Genomic DNA, 18,604 nt, shown 5'->3' on the forward strand with positions numbered 1-18,604 from the left:
CAGGTTATATAAGAAGGCTCTACTTTTATTTTTCCACAAAGGAAGAGGAGATAGTTTACTGCTTCACTGTAATATGTAACTTGCCTGACAGTCATAATTACTGCTGCCTATGTTTTGGTGCCTACTGAAAACTGTACAGTAGGGGGGAAAAAATCGAAAACCTGCAAAAGTAGCAACTTGGGTGAGAAAATAAGCCATCAGCAATATAGCAGTCTACTTCTGTCGACTGGAAGACATTCCTCTTTCAGTTTTGTAGCCAAAAAGTAATGGAAAAGATAAATGCCAGTCTTCCAAATTAAAGACTACAGTGTCAATGTGTCACAAAGGAAATCAGTACTGCCTACCGCACTCAACCTTTTAACATCCCACAAACAAAACCTCCATCCTAGCTTAAATCAACCAGTCGGGAAGCGTGCAAGGCATTGTGGGAAAAGGATGACTTAGGAAACAAAACGACGGTATCTCCTTTGAAGATGTATTGGTGGAGCTGATTTGCCCGGGTCGTTGGAAATCTCTAGGCTTTAGCTTGCTCTGCTGAGAAGAGTCCCTGTGGTGGACATTGTGCGTTAAGTCCTGAGTGTTTCATGAGTGAATACGGAAAAGTGTGTGGTCACAGATCAAACCTGACCACCGCGTTTTTGTGTTGGTTTTTTTTTTTTTTTCATTCAAACTCTCCCGCGCATCCCACTTCCCACCGGCAGGAGGGAGCCCTCACCTAAACCCAAACAACCCGGGGCTGTCGCCAGGCTACGGGGACAGAACACATGGGCAGGAGGCGGGGGGGGGGGGGGGGGGAGGACGGGAAGGAAGGAAGGAAGCCCAATTTGGACCAGTGTGTGCAGGGCACCGGGCATCCGCGCAGAGAAGACGTCCCCAAGAGCCAACAGGGCAGCCTATCCGCGGGACCACGGTTCCCGCCAGGCCGCGGCAGCGCCATGGTCCCGGGACATTTACCTGGGTCAGACCTGATCTCGGAAACGAGGCCTCCTCAGCGTGAAGGCGGGACCAAAGGCCATGAAGCTATCGGAGGGGCTTCCCCTCTGCCCACGCCACGGACAGCCACCGGGGTGTCCCTAAAACCACCTCCACAGACGCCCCTCAACCAACAGACGCCCCCGACGCCGGCCGAACCGCGACGACTCTCACGATAATTCCCGGGACAAGCCCCTGTCACGTCAGCCAATCAGGAGAAGGTGTGGGCGGGATTTTGCGTTGGAGCCGGGAGCGGGCCCTTCAATCCTGAGGCTTGGGGGCTGAGATGAGGCGGGGCTGAGGCGTGCTGGGGCGGGCTTAAGGCGGGGAGAGGGCGGGGCGCGCGCCAGTTCTCGCGAGACTGAGGACCAGGAAGACGCCTGCAGAGCCGGCTGCTGGTGCAGCGGCCGCTGAAGCGGTGGGTGTTGCTGCGCCCGGACCTCCTACTTCCGAGTCAGGGCTTAGCCTCCAGGTGGGGAGGCGGGACGTGGTTGGGCCGTGGCGGTGTAGGTGCTTCGAGGCCACCGAGGCTCAGTCTCACGCTGCGGCTTGTTGACGCCCGTCAGGGAGGCGCCCACTCTCCTGTCAGGGTAAGATGGCGGCGATGGCGCCCGGAGGTGGCGGCGGCGGCGGCGGCGTGAATCCGTTCCTCAGCGATTCGGATGAGGAGGACGACGAGGTAGCGGCGACCGAGGAGCGGCGGGCAGGACTTCGGCTGGGCGCGGGCGTGGGCCTGGACCCCGGCTCAGCGGGCTCGCTGTCGCCCCAGGATCCCCTGGCCTTAGGGAGCGGCGCGCGGCCGGGGGTCCCGGTGGAGGCGGCGGCGATGGCCCTGGGGGGCGCCGGGGAGACCCCGGCCCGCCTGTCCATCGATGCCATCGCCGCCCAGCTGTTGCGCGACCAGTACTTGCTGACTGCCCTGGAGCTGCACACGGAACTGTTGGAGAGCGGCCGCGAGCTGCCTCGGCTGCGCGACTACTTCTCCAATCCAGGCAACTTCGAGAGGCAGAGCGGTACCCCGCCGGGGATCGGGGCTCCGGGGATCCCCGGAGCGGCGGGCATTGGAGGCGCCGGAGGTCGGGAGCCGAGTACGGCGTCGGGCGGGGGACAGCTCAGTAAGTCGCTGCTGCCTGTCACACCCGCAGCGTTGTTTGGGATCGTGGGAGTTAACTGTGGTGGGGGGGAGGGTGAGGGGGGGAACTTCGGGGGAAGGGTTTTGAATACAGGGGTGTCACAGTCAATGAATGTGTTGGGGCGGGGTGGTCTGTATTTTGCTAGAAGCAGAGGAATCATTCCAACAGTGGCTGTTCTTCCTGCGGGTCTCCAGTTTGGTGTTGCACTTGCTCCTAGTATCGTCGGTGTCGGTTCCTATAAATTATCAAGTTTGCCAGTTTACAGGCTCTTGGGGAACTTTCGAAGGCGACCTTATAAAACTGGCTTATTTGCTCTAAACGTTTTTTTTTCCCTCTTCTCTCCTGAATCGCACGCACTACCAGGAAACAGTGTTTCTTCTAACTGCCCTCAGCCATTCTTTGATGCAAAGTCAAGAGAAAATGTATAGGAAACAAATGTTGCTTCCGTCTGCTAAAGTCAGATACACCTGTTGCCTTTGGGACTGTATTTTGCCATTCATTCAGAAAATAGGATTTCCATCCTTTTGTACAATTAGTGTATAGTAATGAAAAAGAAGGGGACTGGATTTTCTGCTGCTCAAAGTTTGTTTAAAAAGTCTTTACACTTTAGTGGCCCCAGAGACTCAAATTGTTAAATGCAGATGTAGTGGAACTGCCAAGAGTGCATTTTTTTATCAAGATAAATCCTGGCTAAACAAGGTGTCTTACGCCTGTAATCTCACATGTCCAGGAGATAGGGACCTGGTGGATCTTGTTGGAAGCCAATTGGGTGGAAGGAGAGGGGGTGTTAGCAAGACCCCATCTCAACTAATAAGCCACGCCTAGTGGTAAACATCTGTGGTCTAGCTACTTGGAAAAGGTATACCTTGGAAAAATCAATGCCCCGACTGGCCTCCAACAAAAACTCCAGACTGATCTTAAGTTGATAAAGCACGGGCCAAGCAAGCGCAAGTCCCAGAGGCAAAACACAATGGTCCTCCCAAAAGAAGCACATTTCTTTTTTGGATAAGAAATTTTCTCAAAAGATAAAACTTCCTTAGTATGTAAGACAGTCTTCCTTTCCAGGAAGAGATTTTCTTATTGCTCACCTTTAACACATAAAATATGACTAAGAGCAATGCAACACAAGTGTTAGATGTTTCTTAAAATTTTATCTGAATTCTTTAATGTTTCTCCCTGGTAAATTCTTCCTCTCTCCTCAAGGCCTAGCTCCAATGTCACCTTTGTAAAGGCTTCACACATTGCCTGGCTTCGTTAATTGTTTAGTTCTTCTACTGGGCTGCCTTCAAACCCCCATCCATCATAGCCTATAACTCTTTTGGATTTGATATGATTGACTGCAATAATTTCACTTGTGAGCTTGACACTTTCTTGAATCATTCATCTTCCTCTATTACCTCGCTCCTTTGACCGTGCTGTTTTTCCCCAGAACCTATGGAAGGTACCTCCCTGTACTCTGCAGTCCTGTCCTTCTCTCACTCTTGCTGCCCTGTCTCTTGCTTTCTTCCCAGTTCTCTCCTGCTTTCCTGTCTTAGGTTGAGATTGGGTCGGATGCTTTGAATTTCTGAGAGAGAAAATATCAACAGAATATTTGTAAAATTTATTAGGCTTGCTGTTCTTAGATAAATAAGGTTGTCTCTTGTCTGGATCACTGGTATTTCTATTATTTTATTTTATTTATTTTTTTTTTTTTTTGGCCAGTCGTGGGCCTTGGACTCAGGGCCTGAGCACTGTCCCTGGCTTCTTCCCGCTCAAGGCTAGCACTCTGCCACTTGAGCCACAGTGCCGCTTCTGGCCGTTTTCTGCATATGTGGTGCTGGGGAATCGAACCTAGGGCCTCGTGTATCCGAGGCAGGCACTCTTGCCACTAGGCTATATCCCCAGCCCCAAGTATTTCTAAATGTATCTTTTGCCTAACTCATTTCTCTTGCCTGTGGCTCTCCAGTTGTTTCAAGATTAATTCCTGTGGAAGTATGGCCTATTTTCCTTGCAGAGTATAATCAATATATTTGGTACTTAGTAGTTTTACCTTGATAACATTTGAAACTGAGCAGTTTATGGTTACATGGAAACAAAAGTATAATGGAGCCTACCTTCATGATAGAGGGAGGGCTTAAGGACTGGATGCATGGCTCAAGTGGAAGAGCCCTGAGTTCAAACTCCAGTTACTCCAAAGTGAGAGAGCTAGTGACTAGCCTGTGATAAAATACATATAATGGCATGTATAGGAAAATACTTGTTGATTATGGAAATGAAATAGTCCTTGTGGAGAAGTTTGACCCTCAAAGATGAGTAACAGTTGTAAATAATTAGTAACTTTATTATTCAGATATATTTAAACTATCCTGAATGAGAGAAGGAAAAGAAGATAAAATTTATTTTTCTGTTTCTCCTTGCATAAAGCATTATCTGGGAACATCAAGCTACTTACTGTTATCTGGATCACCACATAATAAGATGATTACATTTAGATAGTTGAAAAAAATCCAGTATGACATTTCAAGCTCTGTGGCACTCTTATAGGGAAGCAGAATAGGGATATTAGTTTGAGAAAATAAACCTTTTTACTGTCAAAGATTAACATTGTGCTCTCTGTTTTTAGGCCAAAAGTAACTTTGGATCAATTTTGTTAAATGAAAAATAAAGGTCTTAAGTATTAACAACTTTTTTTCACAAGTGTTTTTTTACTAAGTAGCTAATAAATACAGTGAGTTTTGATCATTACATATGACTTTTAAATTATACTAAATCATATTAGATACCTAAGTAAGTAGTATCTTGCTATTTGGCTATACTGTGAATTTAAGATGGAGGAGGTTGCTTTACTTTGAAATTAATCTATTTCAGTTGTCCTATATGTTTCTTTCAATACTGCAATTAACTTCATTTTTGCTTTTCAGTCCAGGGTCTTGACCTCAGGGCTTAGGTACTCCCTGAGCTTTTTCACTCAAAGCTAACTAGTATTCTACCTCTTGAGCTCTACTTCCAACTTCATTTTTATTTGTCCATTTTCTGTCAGCGCTGAGGGTTAAAGTACTGCCTGAGCCACACCTCCAGGGCCTTTTTCCATTGGTAATTTTTAAGGCGAGGGTCTTACATTCATGACTAGCAGTCCTATGGACTGTGATCTTCTTACTCGTGTTTCCTCATGTGGCTGGAGATAACAGCCATACATCCCTGTCCCTAGCTTCAAGAAGTTTTTACCCAGGCTGGCCTCAAGCCACAATCCTCTGATCGCTGCCTCTCTCCTACCTAGGATTACAGGCTTGCACTATTCATAGCTCTGCTTTGCTTTGCTTATTTTTCAGGTAGGGTCTCATTTTTGCTTTGATTATTTTTTAGGTAGGGTCTCAGGGTCAGACCCTGAACCTTCCCTTGTAGCTAAGAACACAGGTCCTCGCCACTGATTGAGAGAGTCTCACTGTCTTGGCTTCAAACCATGCCCTTCTGCATCTCTGCCTTTATAATAGCTGGAATTGTAGGCATTAACCACCACGCCCAGCTGCAGTGAACTGGCCCCATTTCAGTGGAGCAAGAGACAGTACTTACTCTTCAACCCCACATAAACACTTTCTAAGCTAAGGAAGATGTGAAACAGTTGAGTGTACTTTTGGTTGATTGGTTACCTTTCATTGAAAAATGTCTCATAGAGTTCTTAGAAATGAGTGTACAGTACAATTGAATGTAGCAATTATGTTTCCAAGGAATCAGCACAAGTTAACACTAGACCATAGTAGAATGAAGGAGAATGTTTTAGAGCTGGGATACATGGATCACAGCAAGATTCCTGGCAGGTAAGTCATGTTGTCCTGAACAAAATAGAGAAATAAGAGTGTAATTGAGTTGCAGTGGCAAGATAAACAACAGGTCTGTGCTGGGACACATTAACTGCAGCTCTGAACTTAACCTACAATTTGAAGACCAATGAACTTGTAGCAATACAATACTTGTAGCAATAATCCTCAGTATGGTCTCTCTTGCTTCCAGCTTTGTTACCTTGAGTAAATCACCTTTATTTATTTTTGTTTGGTTTGGATTTAGGCAGCAGGGGCGGGGAGCAATAGAGGGCTTGAACTCTGGATTTCAAGTCTGCTCAGCTAGCTTGCTTGGCTGGCACTGTACTACTTTGAGCCAAGGCTCCATTCCTCCGGATCTCAGCCTTCAGAGTTGGTAGGCATGGGCCACAGACACCTAGCTGATGAATCACCTTTCTGAGCTTTGTTATCCTGGATAATGAAAGAAAAATCACTTCTGTCTACTTTTAGTTGTAGTTTTAATAAAGTTCGCATGAGAATAGTATGTAAAATAACTTCAAAACTCATAATAATTTCTTTGATAAGAAAAAGTGAAACACTGAAGACTAGCTCCAATTTGCTGATAGTGAGAAATGAGAAAGTTAGGAGGTATCTAATAGTATAGGATTAACTTGGACTAGTGGGTATTTGCTGTCTTAACTAAATAATAATAAAGCAATAAAAGTTTTATCCTATTTAATATATACTGTTTCAAAGACATGTCTGTCTACAAGCAAAAAAGTTTGAAAACAGACATCTGTGCTTGAAATTCATATGGAAAACTTGATAGTATTTCTATTTGAATGTACATTGTAGAGATTAATTACATCCCTGTGTTTTAAATTAACTTCTTACTGAGTTTTTCTTAGGTAATGGCTCTCAATTTTCTAAGTGACATAAGAGGAGATTACTTTCATTTTGAATTTAGTGATATTTTTTATTCACCATATATTGTCATTTATAGAGTAGTGTGTAAAAAGCAAAAGAGTAGAGGTAGAAAAATTGAGTTAAAGAATAGAATCAAGCCAAGAAATAAACTCAGAGAGTCTTTGGTAGGTTTGTTGGTTGGTGATTTTTGTTATTGCTGTTGAGAATTACTTGTGGACTCTGAATTCTGGACATAAGGCTCTCAGGATCTTTGATTTTGTGTTAATGTACTAGGCACAGCACAGAGCCAGTGAGTGCCCCCAAGGTCCTCTGAAACTCAGCCTCAATTTAACATCCTACAAAGGCTTATATCACCTCTATGTATGTAGTTCTACAGAAGAGTTTTGTTGTGATATTAATGCACTTGTCAACAGTATATCCCAGTCAACCTCTCTCTGTTATTCTACTCTAGCCCACTCCCCCATCTTAAAACAATTTAAACAGGTTTCATTATTCTATTTTTATACATGCAAATAAACTACATCAAAATAAGCTTAGTCCTCATTCATTGTCTTTGATAGCCTTCCTCTCTCCCTCCGCTCCTCCCCCCAGCCCTGTTTTACTTTCCTCTTGATTGATACATGATTGGGGGGGGGGGGGCAGGCAGTAAGAACCTTGAACTCAGGAACCTTACCCTATTGCTTTTCTACTCACACTGGCACTCTACCACTTGAGCCACACCAACAGTTCCTGCTTTTCACAGATTAATTGATAAGATTTGTCTTCAAAGGCTGGCTTTAAACCTCAATTCTCAGATCTTAGTCTCTTGAGTAATTTATTATTATAGTCATGAACCTAGCACCTGGCTTTATCTGTGATTTTTTAAAATCTATTATCACTGGATTCTCCCTAACAGAGTTTTCTACAAGTGGTATTTCTTTTGCTTGTAATTTTGTTTATACTCTAGCTGAAAGGTAACTTGTACACTGACACATTGTTGGTAGGATACTCTTTTAAGAGTAATTTGTTTAAAAAAAAAAGGGAGGGAGGGAGGGAGGAAAATAAAATAACAATCCTTTGGAGTTGGAGTGTGGTTCAGTTGGTTGGGTGCTAACCATTGAGCGAAAACTGCAAGTTTCAAGTCCCAGTCTCAGACCTAAGGAAAGAGGAAAAATGTATGAGTAATTTGACATCAATCACATTTTTTAAATGTATGTTCTTTAATCTCCAATTCCATGTCTGATCTATTACAGACATACATTTAAATTTTTACTTTATTGTTATTATAGAGGGGTCACAGTTCCGTGAAGCAGGTAGAGAGTACATTTCCTTTTGTTCAGCGTCATCTGTTGCCTCATTTTTTCCCAGTCCCTCCCTCCCGTGAGTTATATAGTTCACTTGCATCAATGTCCAGTGTGCCCCACTGCTGCACTTTTTCGCCCTTGTCCCCTCAAGTTCTGTGCCCTCCCTCTCACCATCCTAAAAATTTGCATGTGAACATACCGTTTATATGGTAAAGAAGACAGAATCATCAAAAATTAAAAAAGGAAAAAAAGTCTTTTGTTTCCATATCTTGGAGTTTGTTTTCTTATGTGTGTTATTTTAAATAAATATGAAGAGGTGCTCAGGCATTGCATCTTTAAGATATACTTATTGGGTTGGGAATGTGGCTTCATGGTACAGTGCTTGCCTACCATGCATAAAAGCCCTGGGTTCGATTCCTCAGCACCACATAAACAGAAAAAGCCGGAACTGGTGCTGTGACTCAAGTGGCAGAGTGCTAGCCTTGAACAAAAAGAAGCCAGGGATGGTCCTCAAGCCCTGAGTCCAAACCCCAGGACTGGGGAAAAAAAAAGTCATTTTCAAAAGAAAATAAACCTAGATTTTAAAAAAAGCTTTATAAGTATTAAAGACTGAAAACAAGCAGAAGTCCAACAATAGCAGATTAGTTAATAATGTATCTGTGCTGATGTGAAATACCACTAAGCTACATATAAGCAGACTAAAGCCAATATGTGTATGATATGATTCTATTTATTATGGAAAGACAAATTTCATATACCAAATTACTTATAAAAACATACATGCAAAAGAGTCTAATAACTTCCTGCAGATTCAAATTCCTGGTTGAAAAATAGGGATGCACACTTTATATGTCTTTTTGCCACATACCAGGTTCTATGTAATGGGACTAAGATTCCAGATCACTTGCTTCAAAGTGTACACTTTCTTTTTTTCTTTTTCTTTCTTTTGCCCATCCTAGGGCTTGAACTCAGGGCCTGGGTGCTGTCCCTATACTTCTTTGTGCTCAAGGCTAGTGCTGTACCATTTGAGCCCCAGTGCCATGTCCAGCTTTTTCTGAGTAGTTTATTGGAGATAAGAATCTCATGGATTTTCCTGCCCAATCTGACTTTGAATCATGATCCTCAGATCTGAGCCTCCTGAGTAGCTAGGATTACAGGCATGAGCAATGGACGTGTGTTTTCTGCTAAATCACAAATACTACTTACATCTGCTTTAAAACAAAGCTCTACAAAAGCTTATTTCAGAAGACTAATGCAAACTATTGTAGCCTAGTACATCTGTCAAAATACCCAACCAATTTTGAAGCCAAGCCAAGTGTGAAACTGATCATTAAGGAAAAAAAGTCAGAGTAGAGCGCATACTAAGGAGTGGTGAAGAATCTGCCAGAAGCACTGTGAAGTGCACAGCATTCATCTTCATGACATTGTGCATATATAGTTGTAGGATATTCCAGTCAGATTGATCAAGTAGTTGTCAACTAAAAGTCAAGTATGGTTATCAGTGACACTAGTCAAATAACAAGGCCAAAGTAATTTACATTGTCTTTTTCATCTTGAAGATTTGCTGCACAGTTAAATATTTAAGTTTGTGTTCTAATAAAGAAGAATGGCTAACCCTTGGAAAGAATAGAACACAGTTGCAGTCCTTGGGTGTAGCCTTCCAGATTTTTCACATCTAGTATTTCAACAGTTCTAGGAAGTTAAAAATGATGTTCATTTGTTCTTGGAACCAGCCAGTCCTGTTGTGGGTGGATAAAATTGCTCAAGGTAGTGCCATGAAATTTTCTGGGTTGTTTCTAACCCTTGTTCTATCTATACTTGTGTGCTGCCTTATTTTTGAGACTTTAGCTCATGTCTGGACCATTACTTTTAGCCCTACCCTGTGGCTTTAATCTGTTCCTCCACTTTAACTCTTACTGAATTTTACTTGCATACTGCTCAGTGTAGATTAGTAAGTATTAAAGAGTAAATATATAGCCTTCAGTTTTCACATTTTTAAAAATTAGAGAGTTAGGGCTGGGAATGTGGCTTAGTGGTAGAGTGCTTGTCTAGCATACATGAAGCCCTGGGTTCGATTCCTTGATGCCACATAAACAGAAAAGGCCAGAAGTGGTGCTGTGGCTCAAGTGGCAGAGCACTAGCCTTGAGCATAAAGAGGTTCAAGGGCAGTGCCCAGCCCTGAGTTCAAGTCCCAGGACTTGCCCAAAAAAAAAAAAAATAGAGCTGAGTTCCACTGGATCACACTTGTTGTCTTAGCTACTCAGGAGGCTAAGATCTGAGGATCAGGGTCCAAAAGCCAACCCAAGCAGACAAATCAAAAAGACTCGTGTGTCCCATTACCAGCAGAAAGCCAGAAGTAAAACTGTGGTCCAAGTGATAGTGTCATCCTTGAGGAAAAAGGCTAAGGGATAGTGCCCAGGCTCTGAATTCAAGCCCCCCTTCTTCCCAGCACAAAAAGAGAAAAAAGAAAAAATATTAAGGAGTTGAAACTGAGTCCCCCAGCATTAGAGAATTGAAGATCCAGAAATTGAAAATGTGAGTTTGCAGTGGATAGTAGTAGAAGGACTTTCCCCCAGTTTGTTGTTTGTCTAGATTCTAGTCCATGCAGACAACTTTTTACCTCAGGTCAAGCATTTAAGTGCTTCAAGTCCTTCCTGTTTCTATTACCAGAGTTACTACTGTTTTTTATTTTAATTGGTGGTGGGGTTTGAACTCACCTGGCCTGGGTGCTGTCCCTGAGCTTGTTCTCTCAAAGCTGATACTCTACCACTTTGAGCCACAACAACACTTCTGTTTTTTTTTTCTTTACATATAAAATGTTTATTATATATAACATATAACTATATAATTTGTAATTAGGTATAAGTAATGTTATATACATACATGTGTAATATCTTACATAGTAAAATCAATCCTCATACAATGTTGTATATTGTATGTTGTTGTTTTGTATATTATTTATATAGACACACACACATATAGAAAAACTAATCCTGTACTTATTAAAACAGATTTGATCAAATTTTCCATTTCCTACTTTAGGAAAAACAGGCCAAAAACTAAATGCACAAATATGTAACCTACTTTTCTGGTTTTCTGGTGTCTAATTGGAGATAAGAGTCTCATGCACATTTCTGCCCTGGCAGCTTTGAACTTTGATCCTCCAATCTCAGCTTCCTGAGTAGTGTAAGCCACCAGCACCCAGCTTGTTTCTACTATTTGTAGCTATACCAAATAATGTCAAGATTGACCTTATAATTAGTAGGAAGCATAATATCATTATGGTTTGACTGGGATATACATAGGTACACTGTCCACCTAAAAGAAAATGTTCATTGAAAGTTCATTCAGTAATGCAATTTTACATTTTGTCATATTTCTTCAGCTTTCATATTTGAGAATAACTTTATAAATTCTTTCTTGGACATTAATTTCTGGGTTCGATTCCTCAATACCACATAAACAGAAAAGGCCAGAAGTGGAATTGTGGCTCAAGTACTAGAGCTAGCCTTGAGCAAAAGAAGCTCAGGGACAGTGCATAGCCTTGAGCAAAAGAAGCTCAGGGACAGTGCACAGGCCCTGAGTTCAAGCCCCAGGACTGGCCACACACACACAATTATAATTAAAAGCTACTCAGTTATTCTTTTTCTCCCTACCATTTAAATGACAGTTAAGTATTTCCATGATTTTAAAATTATGAAGCTCCCATAATAAAGATCAAATGTAATGTGTGAAAAAAACAAAACAGTTCAATAGTCTACTCCATTGAGTCAATAATTAATACCTTGTACAAATATAAACTCAATACAGATACAAATATATATAAACTTACATTTTGGACTTGTTTTTTTCCTTTCTTTTAAAGTTTTTCATACAAGATCTCTATGTTGCCCAGTCTGACCCTGAATCCTCCTGTCTCAGCCTCAGTGCTTTTGTTACAGGTATATACTGCCTGAACTTTCTATGTCTCTGTCTTTTCAAAAGGTTACATGTTTTGGTAGTTCACTTTATTTCTTGCCAGTGAGTTCACCTATAGTAGCTGTTCAATAAAAGTTTGAATCTAGCCACAATTGAGTTAAACATTCTGTCAACATCTGGTCAGTTTTTGGTGCATTGTTTATTACGTAATTTCTACCAGATACCTTTTCAAGAATCTGGAACTTTTGTGTGGATGTTTGTACACACACGCCAGTCCTGGCCTAAAACTTGAGGCTTAGCTACTGTCCCTGAGCTTTGGAGATAAGAGTCTTAGACTTTGTTTGCCCAAGCTGGCTTTGAATCAGTCCTTAAATCTCAGCCTTCTCAATAGCTAAGGTTTCAGTTTTGAGTCACCAGCACCCAACCTTATTTTTCTTACTATTGTGAAAATTCATAGGTCATCAGTATTAAATTATTAAATATAAAAATACTTACAGGTAAGGTTTATAAAATCATCCTGCATACTTTTTTTTTTTTTTTTGAGCTGGCACTAAGGTTTGAACTCTTGGTTGGCTTGTCCTCAGTGGCTTGAGCCACGCCTCCAGCCTGCCTTTTTTTTTTTTTTTTTTTTTTTTTTTTTTTTTTTTTTTTTTTGCCAAGGCTGACTTCTAACCATAATTCTCCAGATCACAGCCTCCTAAATAGCTAGGATTAAAAGTGTGATCCAAAGGTACTGGGCTTATTCTATGTATCTTGTAATCACAAAGTGTATTACAGATTTAGATCTCAGATTTGATCAACTTAAGAACAGGTCTTACTGGTTAGTGAACTGTGATGAAAGTTCCTAATCATTAGCTTCTGAGTTACAAAGTGAATTGTTAAGAAGTTACCAAAGCATCCTGGCATTTGAAGAAATGCTTTGTGGTTAAAGTACTTCATATTAGAATATGTACTGTATGTACTCTAATATGTGCATATTAGAATAAGTTCTCTCTCCTTTCCTCTTCTCCCTCCCCCTTGTCTTTGTCTTCATTTCATTCCTGTTTCCCCTTTTTGAGACCAGATCTCATCTATTGCCCTGACTAGGTTGAACTTTTGGGTTCAAATGATTGTCTCACCTCAGCCTCCCAAGGAGTTGGGAATGCAAATGTATGACACCTTGCCTGGCTGATAACTTCTTTCTTAGTCAAAATTTTCCCTTTTCATATTAGAACAAAATTGTTGACTTGGAACGAAAATAAAAAAGATAGGGGCTGGAGGTGTATCACCTGTGCATTGGGCCTTGGATTCTGTTCCTATCACTTGTCAAAAACAAAAAACAAATTACAAAACATTTTAAATATGTCCATAATAACACCACATTGAAATTTAATCTGTGTGTTTGTTTCCCCTTAGATCTTTTCTGTTGTATAGATGTGTTATTTCAAAGAAAAATAGTTACAGTATAATGGATAATAATACATGTTATCTAAAGATATTCGAATTTAGGCATGTAAAATAAAAAATTAGGAGGAAGAAGAGATTTAGTAAAGCAACAGTAGATAGATAGGTTTTTAACATAAAAGTACTACTTCATCTGAAATCAGCAGCTAACCAAACATTCCATTAGTCAGGAGCAAAACAATGAAGTTTAGTATCAACACCAGAATAATGTTGCTTCACCTCTGTAATCTCTCGAACCTCATGTCCACCTAACAATTTCATTTTTTATGTTTTAAAAATTAAGTTGCAAACTAGTGTACTTTTCCATAAAAACTTCTACATGTATATCATTAGAGAACTTTACATTTTTTTAGGTTAAAATTTTAAATTAAGAAAATATATAGGTTTTTGTTGTTGTTCGGTACTATGGCTTGAACTCAAGGCCTCCAAGACCTTGCTCAGCTTGCTTGCTCCTGGCTGGCAGCCTACTGCTTGAGCCACACTTTGAATCCAGTATTTTACCGGTTAATTGGAGATGGAGTCTTACTTTGTAGACTTTTCTGCCCTCTGTACCCTCGGTCCTGCAATCAGCCTCCTGAGCAGCTAAGAATACAGGCATGAGGCACCGGCACCTGGCTATAAAAGCTAAATATGAGGGAGCTGGGGATATGGCCTAGTGGCAAGAGTGCTTGCCTCGTATACATGAGGCCCTGGGTTCAATTCCCCAGCACCACATATACCGAAAATGGCCAGAAGTGGCGCTGTGGCTCAAGTGGCAGAGTGCTAGCCTTGAGCAAAAAGAAGCCAGGGACAGTGCTCAGGCCCTGAGTCCAAGCCCCAGGACTGGCCCAAAAAAAAAAAAAAAAAAAAAACCTAAAAGCTAAATATGAGTGTACCTGTGGTAACACACACGCTATTGCAGAAAATCCTCTGTGCCTCTTCCTAATCAATCCCACCCTTCCTAGCTAGCCCTTCTCTAGAAGAATGTTTTTATGAGTTTTTTCTACCATAAATTAATTACCTGTTGTAAAAACAATTTCTTACCTATGAAATTCTATCAATGAAATATTAAGGTATTCTTGTATAGGCTTCTTTCATTCAGCATGCAGCCTTTGAGACTCATTGCTGTATTTGTACAATATCATTAGATTTTTGTATTTGTTTTTAACTTGCTAGGTAATTCTGTATTTAGAGCATTTTAATGTGAGGTATTTTTCTTTCTTCCGTTCCCCTCCCCCCCCCTTGGCAACTACTGTATATAGAATTTTTGTCCCAGGCCTTTTAAGACATTCAATTTCTTACATAAATAGCTTAATTAACATATATTTAAATCTTAAAAAAAAGGATTTGCCCACACAAAGTATACAATTCAATAGTTTTTAGAATATGTAGAGGTGAGTAACCATCAGCTAATCTGCTTTTGTCTGGATTGCTTGCAGTGTACCCTATGTGCATATTGTTTACAAGCTAGCCAAAAGATATGGGCAGAGAAACTTGATTGTTTTAAAGTTGTTTAAGTTGGTTTGAAAATTTTTACCATGTCTGTTTAGTGGAATTCCTAGAACTTAAAAAGTCATATTCTTATTCATAGGTGCTTGAAGGCTGTTCCTTTTTTTGAAAACTAAGTAAAAATCTATACATTTAATCATTTTACTTTTCTCTTTATTATAGATCGAGCTGGGAGCATAAGTACTCTTGATTCTTTAGACTTTGCAAGATATTCAGATGATGGTAACAGAGAAACAGATGAGAGAGTAGCAGGTGAGTAAGATTATAAAGATAGATTTGGATTCTTTGACTTTCCAGAAATATTAAAAAGGCTTGAAGAATTCTCTTCCTTCTACAATATGGTATGTTACTATAATGTATATAGTTATTATACAAAGTTGTGTTATTAACTTCTTGTTACTAATTACTAGTTAAGTTTCAGGATTCTCCCTCCAACTTCCTGTTTGGTGGTAAGAGTTGTGCTGAGATTTTTGCTAAGAGTTTTGTTATCTATATATTTCCAATTTGCTGAGTTTTCCTTGTAGCTAGCAATTTACGACCAAGTAGTTGTAAAACTGGTAAAAACAGGCTTAAGTTAGCCATTGTGTACTGCAGTTATTGGACTTTAGCATCATTTGCCTTATTTCTTTAGTCTTCCAAGTCAGGGCTGATATTGTGTATCACTGTAACTACTGATTGTTAAACATTGGTTAAAACAGCTACATTCTGATTGGTAAGTAAAATTTAGCCTTGAGTTCCCTGTGTGTTCCATAGGCAGGTTTCTAGAGAGCTTCTGACTTAAGCCATTGACTCTGAGAGAGATGGGGGGGAAATGAATTGTGAATTCCACTGGACTGTGGACACTTCCCTGAGATAGGATACTGTGAGAGCCCATAATGGAGGATCATCTCTTCACTAAATCTATTGAAATTTTTTTAAATTTACAACTAATTTGTTTTAAAAAAAACCCTGACATATGCTTCCCTCTTATGGTCATTATGAATAAAAGTATATACTAATTTGTATATAGCACTTACTGCTTTCTAACAATGTATATTAACTCATTGATGAGAGAATTATTATCTTTTCCTTCCCAGGTAATTGAGGCACACAGAGAGATTATATAAGACTTCAGTAGCAGAGCCAGGATTCAAATCAAGATAGCCTAGCAACAGAGTCCACAGTTGACTGCACCATATGCGACCTCTTGGCATGAAGGATTAGGTTTGACCTAATTAAAAATAACATTCCAATAAATGATTTTCATTCCTTACTTGAGATTAGAAGTTGAATATTCAAAATCCTGAGTGTAGTATGCATTAAAACAAAAACTATTATTGTTAATTCCACAGGAGGTTAGAAAATTCAGCATGCAAACAATAGGAATATCAATTTTAAAAGGATATCACTGAAAGAATTTAATGAGGCTCCCTGTTAGATAATTTATTGACAAGTATATCAAAACAGCACATCATATCAGAAATATCTAAAAGTTAGCAAATCAGGTAGAAAATTAATTTAAATATTAGGATTAATTTATCCTATATGTCACCTGTAAAATTATATTACTTATAAAGCAGCATAGTTATGTATATATAATCAGATAATAGATATTTTGTTGAATATATGGTGTTTAGTCTATTTAAAGACCATCTATTTATCTATATGTACATCTACATATATAAAATTTGACAGTCCTTTTCCTGTACATATTATATTGTATGTTTTGCTCCAATGCAGAAGTTGGCCATATGATTATATTCTTTAATCTTCTTTTGAAAACATATTTTGGTTGAGTCAAGTAGAAATGCTCCTTGCTATTCTTATGTTTTATGTTTCTAATTATTATGCATGTAAGAGCAAAATATTGGGCTGGGAATGTGGCTTAGTGGTAGAGTGCTTGCCTAGCATGCATGAAGCCCTGGGTTTGATTCCTCAGTACCACATAAACAGAAAAAGATGGAAGTGGCACTGAGGCCCAAGTGGTAGGGTGCTAGCCTTGAGCAAGAGAAGCTCAGGGACAGTGCTCAGGCACTCAGGCCCTGAGTTCAAGCCCTAGGACTAGCAAAAAAAAAAAAGGCAAAATATTCATACATTAATTAGAATCATATATGCATGGCAACATAGGTAGAAATGACAGTACAGTTCCTCTGACTCACAAATACTTTCATTCCCTGTATAGTTTTCTTTTCTTTTTTTTTTTTTTTTTTTTTGGCCAGTCCTGGGCCTTGGACTCAGGGCCTAAGCACTGTCCCTGGCTTCTTCCCGCTCAAGGCTAGCACTCTGCCACTTGAGCCACAGCGCCGCTTCTGGCCGTTTTCTGTATATGTGGTGCTGGGGAATTGAACCTAGGGCCTCGGGTATACCGAGGCAGGCACTCTTGCCACTAGGCTATATCCCCAGCCCCCCTGTATAGTTTTCTATTAGAATTCTGAGTTACCTGGATACTTCACAAATATATACAACTAAGAGTGAAATATTAAATATGTGATCATTTTTACTTTTTAAATCTGAGAATCTAAAGAATCATAGCTATGTATTTTAAAAGATTTTGTAATTTTTAATTGCTATACTATGCTCATATATAAATAAATGCTTTCATCTTCCCTAGAAAACACAGAATATATATATTAGAAAACTGAGACTTAGCTGAATGGGAAATTTGCCACTAGCATGGTCAGAGAGGTTTTTTGTTACTACTGTGTTTTTTTTTTTGTTTTACTGAGATTGTTTTTCTTTGGAGTTTTTTGTTTAGTTTTGTTTATTTCTGAGCCCATAATATGTACCCCTGAGAGCACTGCAAATTAAGTGAGAAGATCCCTGTCTTTCTCAAATAAAACTTTCAAGCCCGTCACCAGTATGACTCTTGCCTATAATTATAGCTACTCAGGAGACTGAAGTCTAGAGGAAGGCAGTTTAGAGCCATCGCTGGCAGAAAAGTCCTCAAGACTATAGCTCCAAAATAATCACCAAAAAACAGGTCTTGAGGCATAGTTCAAATGGTCACTAGCATACCAGCTAAGCAAGTTTGAGGCCCTAAGTTCAAACCCCATTTTGGACCAAAAAAAGAAAAGAAAAAACACACCTCAATGCAGCCCTTTTCTTCTCAGAAAAGTAAAAAAATTATTTTCTACTTCCAATTTACTTTTCATATGAAGTATGTATATTCACATAAAAATGATTTAAGTAGAAATTTAAGATGCCAAACCAAAAACACCTTAAACAGATTTTTTTTCTTTAATAAAAAGCCCAAGATTTCTTAAAGGTATCAAAAGACACCCAAGTTGTAAACATTTGAATAGCTATAACTTAATTTATTTTATGCATTTTGAGTGTCTGCTATATGTTAGGTACTATGTTAGTAGATATACAAGTAGTTTTTGCCCTAAATAATTTGTTCTGAGATATTTCTGTATATCATAACACAGACATGCCCAGTGGTTTGAAAATGCTGACAGAGTCCTTGTTAGTTTCAGAGTTACCAATACTCCTGTTTCAGGTTTACAAGATAAATCTTTTACCGTCAGAATTCCTGACTTTATTCTAGTATCACCTCCTGCTACTGTATAACTTCTCTAATTCATACATTAGTTCTGTGCTGTTCTGTACTTTTGAACTTGTAGGATAAAATATTCTTAAATGCTGGCATGATCTGAAGTATTGGAATGCCCTCTCAGCAAATATTGTTGAATGCTGGGTCTTATGC

The 18,604-nt window shown here is 39.8% G+C and overlaps 2 protein-coding genes across 6 annotated transcripts in view; one reads left to right on the forward strand and one right to left on the reverse strand.

The window, feature by feature from the left end:
* Pign (phosphatidylinositol glycan anchor biosynthesis class N) overlaps window positions 1-1,119 on the reverse strand; it is an 81,639-nt gene extending 80,520 nt beyond the window's left edge. The window contains exon 1 of the mRNA XM_048363352.1: window positions 955-1,119. The gene's annotated coding sequence lies outside the window, so the exon portion shown is untranslated. The remainder of the gene's footprint in view (window positions 1-954) is intronic.
* Window positions 1,120-1,288: 169 nt separating this feature from the next.
* Window positions 1,289-18,604, forward strand: part of Relch (RAB11 binding and LisH domain, coiled-coil and HEAT repeat containing) — an 85,189-nt gene continuing 67,873 nt past the window's right edge. The window contains exons 1-2 of one of the 5 annotated variants that reach the window (XM_048363351.1): window positions 1,289-2,087; window positions 15,082-15,171. In XM_048363351.1, the coding sequence (XP_048219308.1) occupies window positions 1,568-2,087; window positions 15,082-15,171 (610 nt within the window). In that variant the 5' untranslated portion in view covers window positions 1,289-1,567. The remainder of the gene's footprint in view (window positions 2,088-15,081; window positions 15,172-18,604) is intronic. The other 4 variants (XM_048363350.1, XM_048363349.1, XM_048363348.1 and 1 more) reach the window with 4 other exon arrangements.

The sequence above is a fragment of the Perognathus longimembris genome, chromosome 15 (genome assembly GCF_023159225.1).
Source record: "Perognathus longimembris pacificus isolate PPM17 chromosome 15, ASM2315922v1, whole genome shotgun sequence".
NCBI classification, from domain to species: Eukaryota; Metazoa; Chordata; class Mammalia; order Rodentia; family Heteromyidae; genus Perognathus; species Perognathus longimembris.